Source organism: Lepidochelys olivacea (genome assembly GCF_965140295.1).
Source record: "Lepidochelys olivacea isolate rLepOli2 genome assembly, chromosome: 3".
Lineage (NCBI taxonomy): Eukaryota > Metazoa > Chordata > Testudines > Cheloniidae > Lepidochelys > Lepidochelys olivacea.
Window position 1 is genome coordinate 169999025 of NC_140413.1, and position 20025 is coordinate 170019049.

Genomic DNA, 20025 nt, shown 5'->3' on the forward strand with positions numbered 1-20025 from the left:
TGCTTTGGGCGTATTGTGAGGCAGACTTAAATTAAAATATTCGTGTTAAATTGTTTGGGCATGCTCTCAGTAGAAGCGAAATGGCAGTTCTCAAAAGTGTCTGTCAACCAACCTGAACTGAATGTCATGGGAGAAAGAAAAGATACTTTTTTGGCCACAGGACTTTCTCACTGGTGAATTTCAAACAATGGCAAACAAATGAGGGTGTTAAAATTTTTCAAAAGAGATCAGGAGTCTTTCCTAATGGAAAATATTAGGCAACCTAGATATATGGGTTGTTCCAGTTCCCTCTTTAACTATCTTCAGGTATATTACCTCACAGTGAGTCAAAGGTACGTAGGTATCCAATGTGCATTTGATTTTTCAGGAATTCCTCTAATCCATTGGCTAATTCATCCCTTTTTCTCTAATCCTCTATCATGAGACAGAGTTAGTTTCTCCATTGACTAAAGAAAGCATTTTCAGAGCAGGAGGAGAATTTATTAATAAAATGCATTATTTTTCAGATCTATTACTATCATAATGTGAAATGCAGACGGGAGATGTTTGATAAAGATATAATAATGCTTCAGGTAATCGCTTCTTTGTGTTATATGTTATATATGTATATTGATAGAGAAACCTTAATATTGTATGTCCTGAATTTTTAACTTCTTCACATTTTTTTATTGGGGTTTCAGTTCTCCCCTTTTGTGTTTAAATTGTCTTTTTCAAGGGAGGAACATATCATTTAGGGGGAACTGTGAAACTGACTATTCTGTAGAGCTGTCAGATGAACTAAGTAAACAAACTGAAAGACTGGGGAGAAAACATTTCAATCTGGCTTCTTTCAATTATCAGTGTTACCAACTCTTGCAATTTTCATGAGTCTCATAATATCTGGTGTTTTTTCTTAAACCCTGATCCTGATTATTTAAATCTCAGCATCATTTTAAAAAAATAAAAATAAAAAATCTCACCCTCATGATTAAAAAGAGAAGCTTGAATAATAAAAGCTCAAAAACCAGAATGCAACCCCAAATTTATTTCTAAAATCTCATTTTTAAGACCATTCCATGATTTTTTTGGCTCTGACTCATGATTTTTGAACGTTTGGGGTTGGCAACTCTGTTATCATAATCATTTGTTACTTGTAAGTATAGAAAGTACAAAATTTTCAGACACATGATTTGCAAGATGGTATCTCCTTAATGCAGTATTTTAATCATAGAGATGCATATACATAAATCAATTCTATAAGTAAAATTTTATTTGGAAGTCTTGGATTTTGGTTTTGTCCTCTATCACAACGGTAAACACAACAGGCCTGACCCGACAAGATATTGAGCTGCTCATCACTTCAGAAGATAAGGCCCTAATTTTGTCATCTAGATTAACATTAAGATGAATATTCAAGAGCAGCTCTATTTTTGATCCCCACTTCAGGTTAGAGGGAAGTGTTAAGGCCTGTATTTGCCCAATGTTAATCTAATTTAAAATATTCTCTTTGCAAGAATTTAAGAGTGTTTAGGGTCCCCAAAAATCCCTGATCCTAAGCTCTGCCCTTAAAGCTGCCTTCTGGCAGCAGTAGAGCCAGGGTCCCTGTAGTTAGTGGAAGGTGTGTGGTAGTGGCTGCACCCCTAACCCCTGAATTGATAGAGCCAAGCACGATAAGAATCAATGGACGCCTTCCATCCTTTCCTAAGGTATTTAGCTGGATGATAGGCAAGGTGGAGAACAAACATCCATACCAGAGATGTCCCTCTACTCTTTAATGCCCCAGCCTCTCTATGAATTGGGAAACAAGCATCTTCCTCTTCCTCCTCCCCCATAAGTCCCCTGAATGGGGAGAAGGACTGAGATGGGGGTTTGTGTCGAGGATAACACAGCCTGTTGTTCCTCTGTCCTTTGTGTTGCATTAAAGGGAGCTCTGAGAGCAAGGAGAAGCCAGTGTGGCTCTTCTTGTACCAGGGCTGTTGGAGCTCAGGTGGCTGGTTTGGCCATGGCTCTCCCTGCTCTTCTTTCTCCCTGTGTATTGATGTAGATATGGAAACCATAGCCATAGTATGTTAAACACACAGGCCGAAACTGTATTTAAAACTACTACCCAATTGAGGTAACCATTCCAAACTACCCAGTGGGGTGGTTGCAGTGCAGACCTCAATTAGTACCAGTGATCCCAGGTACTACAGACCTAAGGGCAGGCTTTGTATGCTGTCAGGCCTGCCCAGGGACCCTAACTGGAAGCTGGAGTCCTGCCTTTCTGTCATCCTCTCTGCTACGGATAGGAGAGATGGGTGGAGCCACATGCTGTATGACAAACTGGGGCATACTACCTCACCATGCCCAACTGTGCCCATGACCAATGCCCAGGCAACCCACAGAATTAGAGACCTCAAATTAAACATTTTCTGAACCATCTCCATGGAACCTGTCCAAGTTGTGATGATTGATTGTAATTCTAAACCCTAAAATTCAGCTTCCAAGATCCTGAATGGAAGGTGATAACCCATGCAGCAGTTTCCCACTTTTGCCATATGGTAAAAATCCCTTCCGTATCCCAAACTGGTGATCAGCCCCCAGGATCGAAGGAGATCCATCATACTAGCTTAATGGTGGGAAAGGTGGGGCTGACAGGCAGTGTGAAATGGCTGCTCACTTGTTCAGCAAACTGTAGTGATTTATCTTCTGCTCCAGCTCTTCTTGGCTGGAGTGAATCACCAGGTCCCATTAAATCTGCACCACTCAATGCAGCAATGGCATGAGGGACAGGCTCTGTTGCCTGGATGCAGCATTCAGTATCTTTCACCCCTCCCTGCAGCACAAGGAAGATGGGGAAGGTGAAAGAGAAGCATGAACCCCACAAGTGTGCTGAAGACAAATGACGGGGGAAGCAGAGGGAGCATGTGGATCATTGCCCTCACTACTACTTCTGGTAGAGATTTCATTTCTTTCTGACTCTTGCTGTTTCCATCCCTGTTAAAGCCACACCCTCGCACAGATCCAGAGGGCAAGTGTGCTTCCAATCTTTATAATCGTTGTGGGAGCATTCCCCTTCTGTGCTAGGCTACTACAAGACTGGTCCCTCTGGCTCCAGCACGGCTGTTTGTTCATGTGGTTCCTTCAGCAAGCCCAAAAGGACAAACTGGAATGAGCAACAGGGGATGGATCACTTGATGATTACCTATTCTGTTCATTCCCTCTGGGGCACCTGGCACTGGCCACTGTCAGAAGACAGGATACTGGGCTAGATGGACCTTTGGTCTGACCCACTAGGGCCATTCTTATGTTCTTATGGAGTCTTTACCCTTTTGGGAGCTATGTGACTTGCAGATGTTTGCAGTGACACAAGGCAGTCTTTTCAAAACAAGACCGCTTTTATTAGTCAACTGGAATACCATTTTTTAGGGTCCTTAGGTTGGGATGGAAAAAAAAGCTTACTTGTGTTTATGTTGGCAGCAATACCTGCCTCTTTGGCCCCCAATATCCAGGATTTCATCTCTTCTCCGATACTGAGCAGCAAAGTTCTTATCACAGTGTGCTCTGACTTCCAGTCACTCTGTTTTGCCTTCCCGTCACTAGAAGTTAATGCCCTTTGTTGATCTTTTATTGTATCTCCAATTTAAATCCATTTACATATTGACAGTTCTTGATCACATAGGCATGTTTGAATTGGAATGAATGAATGATCAACACCCATCTCTTATTCCCCTGTCTCAGAGAAGGATTTAACCCCATAAGTCCTAGTAGGTCACAATACATAAGTGAGTGGGGAAACGGAGTCGTGCGTATTTTTTATAAAAATGCAGACATGTTACACATTCTCCACTTCTCACTCCCTCCCTTCAAGAAGAAACTGAGGGGGATCACGTGTCCAGTGGTCTAGAGATGTTTGTGCTATTGTGCACTACTTTCAGGACAAAGCATCTGCTATTGCATTTGTGCTCCTCTTAAAATGAGTTACTTCCATGTCATAATCTTGGCGGTGTAGACTCCATCTTAACAACTTGGTGTTAAAAAAACTCTCATTTGATACAGCTCAGCCAGGCGTGGTGGTTTCTCATTCGTGATTAGCATGATAGTGTATATGTAAGTATTTTTAAAAGGGGCTTTTCAAGGACCTAAATCTTTCTATCATTAAACTAAAAGCCAAGAGAAGATGTGCTCATCTGTCATAGGTAAAGCCAAATAGCTAGCATGAATTATGAACAGTTCAGGAAAGATGGGTTTCTGAGCTAGGTTCGTTTGCTGCTGATCAGTAAAAATTGGAGCTGATGGCTATGCTGCGCTTACTTGTCCCGAGGCATGATGAAGCACCTGTTCCAAATGGGGGACCAGAAAAGGTCCCCTGTTCTCCTGAAGGAAACCAAGCAAGGTGAGCAGTTGTAACATTAGAGTTTTGAGTTATCCACAGTCCTTTTCAGTGAACATCAGCAGAGGGATATGGCATATTCCTGGGTTGAGGACAGGAGTTCTCAGGGGTTCTAACACAATCATTCACCCATAGATTATTTTATTTTTTTAAATAGGTCCAGGTTATTCAAATAGATAATGTTAGGCAATTATGGATCCTGGTCCTCATTTTTTCTTAAACTGTAGATTGATGGGGAAAGGAATGTTACCACATTTTAAACCAGTATTCTTTTTTTTATAATATTATTTTCTTATCAGGGAAAGCTTGGAAAGTCTTCATTTACCAAGTGTTTTGGGGAGGAATTATTTTTAAATAAGTAAAAACTTCATTTATATAGGCATATTCAATGATCCACAGTACTTCTTAGTTTCACAAATTGGGGTGGCAGAAACAAAAAGATAGTGATGAGATAAGCCTAAGAACTGAAAATTTAGCTTGTATGGATTTTATTTATGACACATTCGCGAAAGATCTTAAGTTGTAACTTTTTTGGGGTAGGGACTGAGTCTCTGTTTTTAAAGCACCAAGTCCTATGGGGTCCTGTCCACGATTAGGGCCTCACGAAGTTGTTAATTCAAATCTTGCATTTCAACTGTCTGGTAAAAACCAGAAGGAAAACAGCCCTGGTCTTGCAAGAGACTCTGTTCAGGCAAACCTGTACACCTCTCTGGCATCACTTGCAGGATTGGTGCCTATATGAGTAATTTAAGTTTGTATGGAGAAAAATAAATTCCATAAGGAATATACTATGAACAAATATAGTACTTTGTGCATAATATCCATCCACCCCATAATTCCACCTGTTCACTTTTGTACATGTGTAATAAACTTTTTCTGTTTTTCCCTTGAACTTTTTTTTAAATAGACAGGTGTGTCCATGATGGATCCAAACCATTTCCTGATGATAATGCTGAGTCGCTTTGAACTTTATCAGATATTTAGCACTCCAGACTATGGCAAAAGATTTAATACTGAAAATACCAATAAGGTACTCTTTTTTTTAAAAAAAAAAAATTTTTGTCATAATTTTTTAAATGGAAAAACTGCTAAAAAAATTTTTTTTTAAACTCTTAATGGTAAACAGATGACTACAAAAAAAACCTACAATTTAATAGTCTAGGGCCTTGTCTACCCTGGCACTTTTGTCGTTAAAATGTCTGTCACTCAGGGGTGTGAAAATAACCCCCACTGCCCCTGGTGATGGAGCTACTGCCCTTCATTGGAGGTGGTTTTATTTTGTCGCCAAGAGAGCTCTCTCCTGGCTACAAAGAGAGGCTACACGGTGCACCTTACAATGGTGTGGCTGCAGTGGCACAGCTGTGCCGTTGTAAGTTGCGAAGTGTAGAAATAGCCTTAGAATGACAAAGTAACGGCATTGAAAGGAGTGTGGAAGTTTTGATTCCTGGGCCATGTAGCACTAAAGCAGAAATTTCCCCTTATAAGGAGCTCTTGGGTGGTTTTAAAATGTAGGTTTAAAATGTCATACCACTATTGTTGTCTCACTCTGGCTAATCAGGTTCTGATGTTCTGCGAAGACATTACACTGGACTCTTGGTGAAGAGAGTTTCTCATGTCGTTCAACAGCAGTCTGGTTAGAGAAAAGTGATGATGTTGGATTCCAGAGGGAGAATCTGGCAGAAACAGTGGTTATTACTCAAAATAATACCATGGCAGAAATAGTGTCCCTAGCCTCTGTTTGCCAGAAGCTGGGAATGAGCGACAGGGGATGGATCACTTGATGATTACCTGTTCTGTTCATTCCCTCTGGGGCACCAGGCACTGGCCACTGTTGGAAGACAAGATACTGGGCTAGATGGATCCTTGGTCTGACCCAGTAGGGCCATTCTTATGTTCATATCTGACATGGGTTAACACAAGTGAACTTGGGAAACAAGAGAAGCTGTTTTGAAAGTGCTAAACTTTATAAATTTAAGTTATGATGCATTAATTAGAAAATCCATTAAATAAACACCTTCAAAGTTGATATGCACAAACTTTTACCTAAGTTTCTAAAAAACAAAACGAGAAACAAACAGAACCAGTCCTCCATACAGATGTTTAAATTGTTGAAGAATCTTCAACAAAACCAAGATTCTCGGTTTGCATGTGGCGAAAAACTTGCATGTTGTGATGTTCCTTGCCTCATAAACTTGCATCTGGGTATTGAAATGCACACAAAAAAAATCACACTCAAAACTTGCTATGGGTGCAATTTTGTGTAAATAAACTGGAATTTTAAAGTAACACCACAAATTAATAATGGATCATACGTTTAGCATTTAAGAAGAGTGTAAAGAATTATTACTGCATCTCAATAAATGACTAGCACTGATAGGTTTAAGGGTGAGCATGGGCAACAGACCTTAAGCTGCAGTTTGAAATCCTAGAAAATCTATTTTCAAAAAATATTTTAAAATATGTTGTTAACTGAAAAATGTTTATTCATTTTTTCTCCATTTATTTTCATTCAGGATGTAGTTCAACAGAATAATACTCTTATAGAAGAAATGCTATATCTAATTATAATGATTGTTGGTAAGTTAAGATGTGTTTAATCAATTCATTTCAAGTTGGATCATCTTGGTATCATTTTACATAGCCGTGTGGACCACTTGAGTTTGTTTCTGTTCTCTCATTTCTTGCACCTCATGATCCTTTCCTAGGAGAAAGGAAAGACCCTTCTTTGTTCAGCAGTGGCCCTTCTGACATAAGAGTCACATTTACCAGTCCCTAAAAGTGTTCACTCCAGTCATTCTTCTCTAGACGTATACTCATAAAGATACAGGGCCTCAAGACTAGGTTGGCTTAATTTGTGTCTTGGGAAGAGTGGTGGGTGAGCCAGAGTTCATGAAAGCTCCTTTCCCTGAGGCTATGCGGGGAAAGAGAATAAGAATACTTATTTTAAACTAGTTTTTCAGTGAGTAATTATGAATTTATGTTCATTATTGTGTTCATAATTATGTTAATTAATTGCTTTTATTTTTACAGGAGAGAGATTTAGTCCTGGAGTAGGACAGGTAAATGCTACAGATGAAATCAAGCGAGAAATTATCCATCAGTTGAGCATCAGACCCATGGCCCACAGTGAATTAGTAAAAGCATTACCAGAAGATGTAAGTAATTTAAAAAAAAATATGTACAAAGTAACCTGTATCGAAACCTTATGTGTCTGAATCTTCTGAAACAGGCTTGTGTCCCATACCTTAAGCTGGGAATGTGTTCCTCTGTAAGATAAGGGTATGGGCAAGTTCAGATAAATGCTACTCAAACAGTTGGTGGAGAGTTGTGTGGTGGAAGAAGGAAATTCTATAGAAGAGGAAGGAGTGGAGCATCAGGAACTCCTCAGCCATCTGCCTTCATGCTGTCCATAATTGGGAGACCTGATGATGTGCTTTTGCTCACCATCTGAGTACCTTTCCCAGACCTGAAGAAGAGATCTGTGTGGCTTCAAAGCTTGTCTATATCACTAACAGAAGTTGATCCAACAAAAGATATTACTTCACCCACCTTGTCTCTTCGAATGTATAGTCAGTAGAGGATCCTAACTGCAGGTTTAAAACCTACTGAGCAGCTCTTGCAACAATATAAACTTTCAATTAGCTTAGGTGTATTCAGCATCCCCAAAGTTCTTGGCTAATTGAGACTGCATGGTATTATGCCCAATATAGCGTACCGTAAAATGGAACGCTGTACTTGGATAAGAAGAAACACTGATTATTGTAAATCTTGGATAAATACTTGTATAAGATAGCAAAAAGAGCATTCTTCCAATGTTTTTAAAATGTGGCTTTAAAAAAAATTTAAAACTGAAAACTCTGGAAGAATTGTGACCTACTTTCAAGTTGTGTAATAAATTTTCATTGATTAAAAAAGAAACTTTTTTATGAAGATGATTCCAATCTCTGTGAATCACTCGAGAAAGTAAAAGTAGATTAAAACCTGGAATTTAAAATGAGTTACATTTGTGATTCTTGAGTAGTTAAATAAGGTAGTATTTACTGATCCAGAGAGAATGTCTGAATGTCTGGTTTGGTTTTTGTAACACATCTTAAAGGGGGGATGCTTGCATGCAACTTGAAATCTAATAAATTTTTAAAAATGCTTTAAGTACTTCACTAACCATGAGTTGTCCTGCCGGGTATGTTGTTTTTTTTGTTTTTGTTTTGGTGGGGGAGTTTGAAAGGGGGATTGCAAGCACATTTTACTATTTTTTACTTTGCTCACTTGTATTTGTATAAAAGGCTCTTAGAAACAGAAGAAACTGACAATACATAGGACGCTGTCAAATGCATAAAATAACAAAAGAAAATAGTTCTGTTTTTTAATCTTTCAGTTCCAGTAATTTTAGGTGTAACTTGTACAATAGTAGCTTTAAAACAAAAAAAAAAGACTGAAGTGTAACTCTAAAATTGGCATGGTCTCTTTTAAGATAAAACTGTAAAAACCATTGAATTTGTTTAAGACTGCTAAAAAAGACATACGTAGAAAGTGCCAGAAGAATGACTTAGTACTGCATATATTTTGCATCATGTGCCTGGTGCTGTATTTGATATGTCAGGAAATAAGTTAATCAGATAACTAATGTGGTTATGCATAATTTCTTTTTTTTTTTCCAACTCCATGCAGGAGAACAAAGAGACTGGAATGGAAAGTGTAATTGAAGCCGTTGCCTGTTTCAAGTATGTTTTACTTTTTATTCTGATATCTCATTTTAAAATATTGAATGCGAGTTATTTATGTAAGGGAGTAAAACCATAGGCTAGAGCCGAAGCATTTCCCCACACAGCTCTGCTCAGGTGCCTCATTCATAACCTGTATCACCTCTGCTGTTTTATTCCTAGGATGTTTCATGAGCAGCAATTTTTAATCATGCCAATTTAGTATTAAGTTGCTCATATCAATGGTTTAACTAACGTATGTTCTTTCTTTATAGAAAACCTGGATTAACAGGCAGAGGATTGTATGAACTAAAACCAGAATGTACCAAGGATTTCAATCTCTATTTCTATCACTTTTCAAGGGCAGAGCAATCTAAGGTAACTAACAAAAACCAAGAGACTTATCACTTTTTACATTGTCTTCTGTGTACTTGGCTTCTAAAGCTGTATTCTTCTTTTAAGGGCTAATATGAGCCAATATTTTACAAAAAGCTTTACTCTTCTAGAGCATGTTTAGAGATTTTGACTCTGATTCTACAGGAAAACCCTATGCCAGTGAAAAGAACAGGAGTACTTGTGGCACCTTAGAGACTAACAAATTTATTTGAGCACAAGCTTTCGTGGGCTACAGCTCACTTCACCACGGTGCAGAGATCCACTGAAATCAGTGAAGCTTCATGTAGGTGTAGGAGTCTGCCTGCACAGAACTCATTGCTTGGTTAGGGTCTTAATGTACCAAAAATACTTTGATGTCATAAGTTTCCATTCAGTTTTATGGAGTTCACCACTTCAGTGGTTCTGATTTATAAAAGTTCTGATTTGTCTCAAAATTGTTGTGTTAAAATAAATCCAGATTGAATCAAAATACAAGAAAAACTTAGAGCAACACTAACAGTGAAATAATCAAATACAAATGTAACTTAAAGTAAAGTATAAAGCAAGAAAGTAATAAATGTAATTTCCAGTGAGTTTTGCTAGTGTCTTTAATGTAAAGATTATGGGGTAGAAGGAAAAATTGAAAGGACACAACCAGGAAAGTAGAGGGTGTGTGTGTGTAGTCACTTTGTGTCTTTGTACAGATTTGGAATAATCTTAGCACCATTCCTTTTGTCAGGCAGAGGAAGCACAAAGAAAGCTGAAAAGACAAAACAGAGAAGATACAGGTATTACTTCTTGGGGAAGTAGAGGAGAGGGGAAGTATGGTATATGTATTCCCATGGATGCCCCCATTTTCTCTTATTTTCACACTCAAAGGCTATGCATTAGAATAACACCACCTTTTAGAGTAGCCAAAAAGCAATCTTTTTCTCCAACCCAGTAAGCAAGGATTTGAATTTAAATCTATCTTGGAGCCAGCCTTCTGAACTCCTTATCCCCCCAGCATAGTTGCTTTTCTGACTCAGAGTAATTCTTGTTAAACAAAGGTGTCCTATTTTCAGAAAAAAAAATTGGTCTAATATCTGTAATGCCTACTCTTAGTGTTTTATATATTAATGCTTTTACTTCATTTCATTACCCCAATAATGTAAAGCAAAACGTTTGTGCAGAAATTAATGCTTTCCTTTGTTCCATGTCTCTGTTTAATGCTTTTTTATAATTCAGTTAAGTAGTTTTTAGGTTTATGAAGTACTTTACCTAATAATACAACTTATCAAGCAATTACATAGTACAGTATATTGGTTTAGATTCTACTAAATTGTTAAGAGAAGTTCTAAATTGTATAGGTATTGGGAACGTTTCAAAAGCTTTAATGTTTAGCAAATGAATTTCTGTTTCAGCACTTCCACCTCCTGTTCTGCCTCCTCTCTCTCCTCTTTTTGCAAGCCTGATTAATATTCTCCAGTCCGATGTCATGTTGTGCATTTTGGGAACAATACTCCAGTGGGCAGTAGAACATAACAGCTATGCCTGGTCTGAGTCCATGCTGCAGAGGGTATGTATAGACATTTAAGTCTGTGCACATGTTAGAGTAGAAATATCCATTTTAGTGTATTGATATTTACATCTATGTATAGATCCTGGTAACTTTAATGGCATCAGGAATATCTTAACAGCCAAATGAGCTAAGCTGAAAAATGTAGAAGATCAAATGTAAATTGAGGATTTTTTTTCTAGCTTACTGTTAGTTAGAAAAATAACACATAGTGTCTTCACCTAGTTAATTAGTATTAGTTTTGAATTGCATGCAGCAAATCATCTTTGAGTATGAAAGCACAGGTAGGGGAAGCAGGTTCTAGAGCTCTTGGTACATTTTTAACAGGTGGCGTCAATTTCAAATATATTTGTATATGTAGGAGGAAAGAATTCTGTTTGGACTAGTTAGAATAATTAATTTTATGGTAGGGAAAGCATTTGCCTTCTCTTGCAACCTTGTATTTTCAAGATTCTGTAACTTTCAAAAAACAGTACATTTGGGGGTTGAAATATCGAAAGCTTGTTCTCTACTCAAAGGTAAATCTTTTTTGAAAAATGTGATTTTTTTAAAACAACAAAAAAACAAAAAAAACCAAACGGAATGAAATTCTGAGACACACAAACAAAACTAAAAAGCAATTTTCTCCAGTTACGGGACTTTTGAGATTCTCTGTCAATTTATAATTGCCTTTTTTTAATAAAAACACATTTTCAAGCTTGGCATAGACTTAATTCCCCCATGAGGGCCCTTGTCTTTGATGTATGAAAAAAATTAGTTTACAAATAAAAATTTAATCTTAACTGGCAAAAATAAGGATTACTCATTTATTTAAAGACTGTAGGATTGGGCTCAAAATTCTAACCATTTGAAAATGTTTTTGATTCTGAGATCATACATGTCTTTATTGGAATGTTGAGACTGAATTTCCCAATTGTGCTTTTAAAATTCACTCTGTTTTGATGCTTTGCACTCAAAATATGCAGTGTATAAATTTGAACTGAATTGAATATCACATAAAAAGAAAAGGAGGACTTGTGGCAACTTAGAGACTAACCAATTTATTTGAGCATAAGCTTTCGTGAGATACAGCTCACTTCATCGGATGCTGTAGCTGTAGCTCACGAAAGCTTATGCTCAAATAAATTGGTTAGTGTCTAAGGTGCCACAAGTACTCCTTTTCTTTTTGCGGATACAGATTAACACAGCTGCTACTCTGAAACCTGAATATCACACCATAATATTGTACAAAATAATAACTATGTGCTAGAGGGACAAGATGTAGTTGCTGTGGGAACCATAACATTGAAATCTTAACAACATAAGAGTCAGGAAGTTTAATCATAATTAAGGCTACAATTTAGTCAAGGAGGTCACAGCAGTCACGGATTCCATGAATATACCGGACCTATGTGACTTCGTCCGCTTCAGCTGTGCTGAAGCCAGGGCTGGAGGCGGGACTGTGTGCCCTTGCCCTGCTGCAACTGGGGCTGGATGGCTAGAATCAGGATCCTGCAGCTCCTGCCCCACGGTTTGTGGAGGGACTGCAGCAGAGTCTACACGTCCCTGCTCCATGGCTGTGGCCAGCTCCAGAACTGTGGCTGCACCTTCCCCCACTGTAACCCCCCTTCCTGTGGCTACTGCCGGGGGCTGTGCACCTCAGCCTCGTGGCTTCTGCCAGGAGCTACAGCTGGGGCCACATGCCCCTACCCGGCAGCAGCAGCTGGCTGCGGCCAGCTCCAAAGCTGGGGCTGCACCTCCCCTGCTGTGCCCCAGCCAGCCCTGTGGCTTCTGCTGGGCATTGTGCTGTAGCTGGGGCTGTGTGGCCCTGCCTGGGGGCTGCAGCCAGCTCTGGAGCTGGGGGTGTCCCCTGCAATGGTGGGCATCTTGGCCTGTCAGTCTCCCCCTTCCCCCATGAGACTCCTTTCATCCTCCCTATTTAGCCCTGCCCCCACTTATTTTTAATAGTCACCGATAGTTCACGGGCTCCATGAATTTATGTTTATTGCCTGTCACCTGTCCATGACTTCTACTTAAAATAACCGTGACAAAATCTTAGCCTTAATTGTAATTCAATAACACATTTTTCATATGTTTAATAGTCAGTATTTGAATATGTGAGCCTAATTCTACTCTGATATTTGCATATTAGTCCCATTGGAGTGAATGGAAGTTGAATGCATGTATTGGAGAGCAGAATTTTGCCCAAACAGTGACAGACTGCATCATATTGACAATTACCCATCATATTGACAATTACCCATCATATTGACAATTACCCATCATATTGACAATTATCAGATAGTTTGGCTTGAATTAATAGTTTTCCAGTTAATTCATTTTAGTTCCTTGGTTATGTTGGAGGATCCCAGGGCTTTGCACTTTCGCTTTATTATCTTCAGCAGTGTTACACTCAGGATTAGTGACTGTTTGTCTAATAAATGGCCCAAGGTGGTTACAATTTACTAGGTTGCTCTTGTTGTTAATTCCTGGAATTGAATGCTCCAGGACATGTGGAAGAACTTTCTCTGACTTTTCTGGAACTTAATCTATGTTAGCCAGAGACAGTATGTTTGACAAGCTTCAGAGCTCACTAATAGGTTTATCTATTTTAAACTCTTGATTTCGGCCATTTTATGGCCAGTTGGGGCAGTCTGTATTTTCAGTTTAATGCGGCACCATTTATAAATTGGTAAATAGCTGGATAACTATGGGTGCTTCACCTTAGGATGTATGTGCTCCCACGCGTTCTTGATCACAGACTTTTAGTTAGCAGGGCCTGCACCTGCATGCGATACACCATTGTGCTCTGATCAAGGATATGTAGGGAGGGCAAACCTGCCACTGCCACTCCAGTTCCTTCACAGATGTCTTTGGCTCAAGATGGAGCATTGTAGTGTCCATGTTAGCTTCACAGCTACTGCCTTTATTCTTTATTTTTTTCTCAGTGTTTTATTTAATTTTGTTCTTTGTTTCTCATTTGGTTTAAGCACAGGCTTATGCTTTTGGGGGGTCCTCCCCTCAGTCCCCAGCCAGTTTTTTTTTTGTGGTTAGGGCCTTCTTCACCTTTGGTGTTCGTCTGCATTCTCCCTGGTTAGATTATGCCAAAGATCCTGGGTTTCCAACCCTGCAAGACCTGCCACGCTTCGTTCCCCTCAGTGATGGGCATTCCAGGTGCCTCAGATAGAGTCCCATGTCCCATCTAAGTGCAAGGTCTGTTCCAGATTAAGAGCAGATCTAGGAAACTGAGGAAAGATAGATAGAAGCTCCTCTTAATGGCGTATTCTTGAGAGGTGTGGGGGGGTCCTACTTCCTCTCTGTACATTGGCCTCAGCTGCTCAGACTGTTCCGGTGTCTTCAACCTTGGTAAACAGAGACCCTGGGCCAGCTTTGGAAATGAAACATTCTAAAAGGAAGAAACCACATTCCCTAGAGAGACTCCAGAAGAAGGGAAAAGTCACCTTTGAGGCCAGGGAACTAGGAGACTTCGCATCCTGATACGAGTACTGCTAAGTCTTTTACAGGCCCCTGGACCAAGATGCCAATAGACCAAGACGACTTCTGGTACACCACTCATCGAAAAGTCTTCTAGCGAACTGCATCAAAGAGCACTGTCATCGTTGGTACCAGAGGCGGAGACCTCTCGACCAAAGGACTCCTTGAGGAGCAAGGACTTCTCTAAGAAGCCTTCTTCAACTCCAGTACCATCCTTGGGTCACTGTGTGACCCAGGGAGTCACTCAGTGCCAAGTGGCAGAGGACACGCCATCCTGTAACTTGCATCAGGTCAGACACACTCGTTGCTCCATCATTGCCTTCCCATCTGCTGCAGAGTCTTTTGGGGTTTTTGGTTGAGAAGGAATGGAGCGGTGGCAGGTCTGCCCCTCCTTATATACCCTTGCACTGGAGCATGAGGGCATAGGTGCAGACCTCTGGACCCATGGCTACTGCTAACTAAAAGTCTCCAAGAACGGACTGTAGCATGCACATCCTAAGGTGGAGCAACGACAGGGACAACACCTCCAAGAACTCCAGTTACTGTACAGATAAGTAACCTTTTCTTCACAGTTGCTACACAGGAATACAAAACCTTGGAAACACTCATGTAGTATACAGTACTTTTTGTGACTTGGATACAGTAATAAAAACTCTGTTTTCAGAATTAAGACAGATATGCCAAAGACAATCTTAGAGAGAGAGGGTGGGTGAGGTAATATCTTTTATTGGACCAACTTCTGTTAGTGAGAGAGACAAGTTTTCGAGCCACACAGAGCTCTTCCTCATGTCTCTGTGTGGCTTGAAAGTTTCTATCATCAACAGAAGTTGGTTCAATAAATTATCTCACCCACTTTGTCTCTTTCTAATATCCTGGGATTGACACAGGTACAACTACGTTGCAAAGACAATGTAGGTAGTTACTAAATGAAGTTCACTTTCTTGTAATTTTGCTTTTTACTCAATTGTTTTTCTCTCAATATAGTGTTTTTAGTTCCTTATAGACATTAGGGGATTGTATAAAATGATTTTTGATACAATGTCTGAAATTAGTGATTTTTATATAGGTTTTGCACTTGATTGGAATGGCACTACAAGAAGAAAAACAACACCTAGAGAATCTCACTGAAGAGAATGTTGTAACATTTACCTTCACTCAGAAGATCTCAAGTATGTCCATTCCTCAAATGTTTAGCAAATTCAAAATCAGGAATATTAATCTCTAATATTTTGTATATAAAACTCTTCTGCCCTTCTGAATTGAGATGCATTAAAAGGCCACTTTAAAAGATGCTTTTTTAATTCACTTTAATGCTGTATGTATATAATTCAATGCATAAAACCCCCAGAAGTGTAGAATTCTACAAAAATAATCCGTTGTAGAAAATGTGCATGTACATAAGTGTTTAGGTTCTGAAATATCTAATAATAGGGGTAGTGTCTGATAAGCTTAATATTTATCCTCTTGTGTTTTAAATATTATCTTTTTCTAATATTACATTTTTCTAAAATGTCCCACTGATAAGCTTTTTTGTTGTTTGTTTTACTACGAATTGACTAAATTAATATTGCAACAATCTTAAATCCTGCTCCTTAACTTAATGACCAAACACTGGGTATTTTGGGCTGATAGCTGTATATTTGATATAAGTATCTTGTTATCCCTCCCATGCATCTTCCAGCTAGTTCCTGTGATCTGGTAAAGTCACTAAATTGACAAGATTCTTGCTTTGAAGTGAGCAGAAAGTTTCTCTCTATCATTCCCTTGCGCCAGTTCCAAGCTAGCACAGAGGGCAAGTGGACAATGTGTATGGTCTTGAAAACCCGGTCAAAATTATCTCTTAATCTATAGGATTTAGAGATGGCTTATGAAGTTATTTTGAAACATAACATGTTTAGTCCAGTATAAACAGGTCAAATACACTAAATATAGCTGTCTATATCTTTGCTCTAGGACCTGGAGAGGCACCCAGTAATTCCCCTAGTATATTAGCTATGCTAGAAACTTTGCAAAATGCACCTCATCTGGAAGTGCACAAAGACATGATCAGATGGATACTGAAGGTAAATCAGAGTTTTATTTCCAGGATTTTTCATGAATGATATAAAATGTTCATAATACATAGCTAATTAAATTGGACTGGTTTTAGAAATGCATTATTAGAAAAAGTCACTGTTTCCGTATGCTTTCCTCCACCAGTTTGTTTGTTGCATCCTCTCATCTTACAGCATCCAGCACAGTGGTGTTCTGGTCCATGAATGGGAACCTTATACACTATCATAATACAAATAATAATTGTATGTTAGTTAAATGCCATAAATTAACTAATTTTTCTTGTTGCAGACTTTTAATGCCATTAAGAAACTAAGAGAGAGCTCTTCTACGAGTCCTGTGCCTGAAACTGAAGGAAATATTATAGAAGAGGTAAAAATAAGCTACAACAGGTTGTTGTTAGTTGTACTAAAACAGATACAGGTCATGAACTGCAATGGACTACATTTTTAATTAGTGACCTAAAATCAGGGTAGAATCTGCAGATATGTCTTTTAAAAATATAGTTCACATTCTGGCACACAAGCTGTAGTTTAGTCAGCCTAGGTACAGAGATGTTAGTTCAGTCTGTGGGGAGGGGTTCTTACTATATAACTTCATCAGTGAGTTTGCATTTTTCCTGCCTGAGGCCTCCCTAGCTGGTAAGCAGGGCCTGGAGACTCTACTCTTTCCATTATTTCTGACTATTTTGGAGGCTGCTCAGAGACATTTAAGAGAGAAATATTGTTTCTCCTGTTCTGTAGGTCATTCCATGTGAAAGGGTATTAGATCACCCTACCTATTTAGGTCTAGACTGTGCTCATTAGGCATGGCTTGGAGTAAAGGGTATTGGGAAGACACAGTACTTTAGGGAAGCACAACTTATATGGAGGGGAAAGCAGTGCCATGGCCCCACCTCCTTCACAGGAGAAGAAATGAAGCAACTTCTGCACTTCTGGGACTCACACATGGTCTGCAATTCTGCCTGTCTCTTACATGAGCCAGACAGATGAGAGGACTGCATAAGAGCCAAACAGAATCATTCTATTTATTTAGATTGTATAATCTTTTGTGACTTATAAATAACTGAGGAATTTAAAAGTAAATATGTTAAAAATTGGAAATGTAACATTAAGTTCTCGGAGTGCTTGCACATGTTCATTCCAGTGTAGGTGTGTGCGTGCCCCGAGCACAGTTGCTGGCATTTTTTCCCTTAGTGGTATACATTTGGTTGGTTCTAGTGCTCCCTGGCATTGCGGGCTCATAGCGTTTGTATAAAGGTCCCTACCGACTCCGCTCCCCTTCAGTTCCTTCTTACTGCCCATGACGGTTGCTGGAACTTTCATTGCCTAGGCAATACTTCCCTTAGTGGATTTTCTCTCAGTTTTAGTGTACATAGTTATTGTAGTTTTAGAAGTTAGTGTAGTTTTAGTAAAAAGAAAAGGAGTACTAGTGGCACCTTAGAGACTGACCAGTTTATTTGAGCATAAGCTTTCGTGAGCTACAGCTCCCGAAAGCTTATGCTCAAATAAATTGGTTAGTCTCTAAAGTGCCACAAGTACTCCTTTTCTTTTTGCGAATACAGACTAACATGGCTGCTACTCTGAAACCTGTAGATTTTAGTAGTTTCTAGATTGCTTGGGCTCCTCCACTTTTAGATAATGGAGTTGTCCACTGTCCCGGTGCCGAGGCATGCTTTGGTCACCAGGGTTCAAGCCTTGCACTTTGTGCAGTAAGTCTATGCCTTTGAGAAACCCGCACTTGAGCTGCCTCAAGCGTTTAGGGCATGCTCATAGGAAAGACTGCTGTCAAATTTGCAAGGAGCTTAAGCCCTGGATTCAGAAGGACCGAGCTGCTCGATTGAAGATCCTACTCATGGGGTAGCCCTAAGGCCAGCCCCAGAGCCACGCTCAGACTCAGCACCAAGTGCCTCGGTGCAGAGCGCTCCTCCATCAGCCGGGACTCCTGGCACTGATCATCTTTCCTGGTGTACAAGAAGAAACACTGCAAGCACCAAGAGAAGAGGAGTATCTTTGGTGCCAAAGGACTAGGGAGAGAGCAAGACCCATGCCAGGCTGCTCTTTGTCCCTGATACGTCACCGTCAGGAACCCGCAGCCACGGCACCACAGTGCCCTATAACGATGACTCAGAGTTGCTGACAGCGGCAAGATCTCTTCAGCGACCCTCTTCGGCACTGAGTGGCATGGCACCGCCCTGGTCTCCACAGTGCAGCTCATAGTCGTCAGACTTGGAATTGGGACTGTAGTCCCCCACATCGGTGCAGCCGACCCCACCGCTCCCCAGGCGTTCTTACCCCACCTCAGCACCGAGTTCTTTGGTACCCCTGGGCACCTGGCTGTCATATCTGTGGGGTCTGACTACCATGCAGTGGCCTTTCTGGAACCCTTGGGGGTTTTTCCCCACCTCATGGACTTCTTTGAGAAACCAGGGCACCACCGGTACTGTGCAGGGATACCCCAGAATCGGACTCTGGTACCGAACACAGCACCAAGCCCCAGGACAAAGCACTGCAGGCTCCTGTGGGTGCTGAGGAACCAACCAAGGTGCCTGGTCCAACATTAGCCCCCTCTTCCTCCTCCCTGGACAAGGCCATGGTGGTACCAGCGACTTCCCCATCTCCAGATAACAATAAGGTTTACCATGATCTGTTGAAACAGGTAACCTCAAACCTAGGGGTCCAAGCGAGGATGGTCAAGGAGGTGACACATGGCCTCCTGGACATACTTTCGCCAGCGGGCCCCTCTAGAGTGGCTCTACTGCTGCATGATGCTCTCATGGAACTGCTTAAGGCCCTGTGGCAAACCCCTACCTCCCTCTCAATGGTGGCAAAGCTCACAGAGCGGAAATACTTTGTCCCCGCCAAGGGATACGAATTTCTTTTTTCACCCCCCCCCCCCCCCCCGGGGTCATTGGTGGTCGCAGCAGCCAATGAGCTAGGTCACCCAGGACAGCCAGGTTCTACGCCCAAAGCAAAGGACCCTAATAAGTTGGACCTATTTGGGCAGAACGCAAACTTGTCAGGGGCCTTCAGCTTTGTATAGCTAACCAGCAAGCCCTGCTGGGGCACTATGACTTTTTAATATGTGGGAATCAATGGCAAAATTTGGGGAGCTATTTCCCCAGGAACCCAGGCAGGGGTTTTCCTCCCTAAAATGAGGAAGGCAAGACCATGGCTCGAGTGTCTCTGCAGGTTGCCCCGGATGCTGCTGACTCTGTAGCCAGGTCAGTGGCAACTGCGGTTTCAACGCATAGGAGCTCTTGGTTGCAGTTCTGGGGGCTTCCCCAGGAAGTGCAACAGACCATCCCAGATCTCCCATTCAAGGGCTTCTCACTTTTCTTGGAGAAGACAGACGATAGACTGCACAGCTTTAAGGGTTCCCAGACAACCTTGAAATCCCTGAGACTTTATGTACCCAGCAAGTTCAAGGAAGCGGTATAGGCCTCGGCAGATGAGCCATTACTTCATGCAGACTGCCAGGCAGGATCAACAGAGGAGGAGGAACAGGAGATATAG

At 40.6% G+C, this 20025-nt stretch overlaps 1 protein-coding gene across 3 annotated transcripts in view; it reads left to right on the forward strand.

Moving 5' to 3' along the window:
• Positions 1-20025, forward strand: part of UBR2 (ubiquitin protein ligase E3 component n-recognin 2) — a 106055-nt gene that overhangs the window by 53841 nt on the left and 32189 nt on the right. For all 3 annotated transcript variants that reach the window (XM_084624457.1, XM_084624456.1, XM_084624458.1), the window contains exons 18-28: positions 507-572; positions 5259-5381; positions 6865-6928; positions 7382-7506; positions 9020-9072; positions 9327-9429; positions 10166-10214; positions 10830-10984; positions 15525-15627; positions 16412-16521; positions 16802-16882. In XM_084624457.1, coding sequence (XP_084480583.1) covers positions 507-572; positions 5259-5381; positions 6865-6928; positions 7382-7506; positions 9020-9072; positions 9327-9429; positions 10166-10214; positions 10830-10984; positions 15525-15627; positions 16412-16521; positions 16802-16882 — 1032 coding nt within the window. The remainder of the gene's footprint in view (positions 1-506; positions 573-5258; positions 5382-6864; positions 6929-7381; positions 7507-9019; positions 9073-9326; positions 9430-10165; positions 10215-10829; positions 10985-15524; positions 15628-16411; positions 16522-16801; positions 16883-20025) is intronic.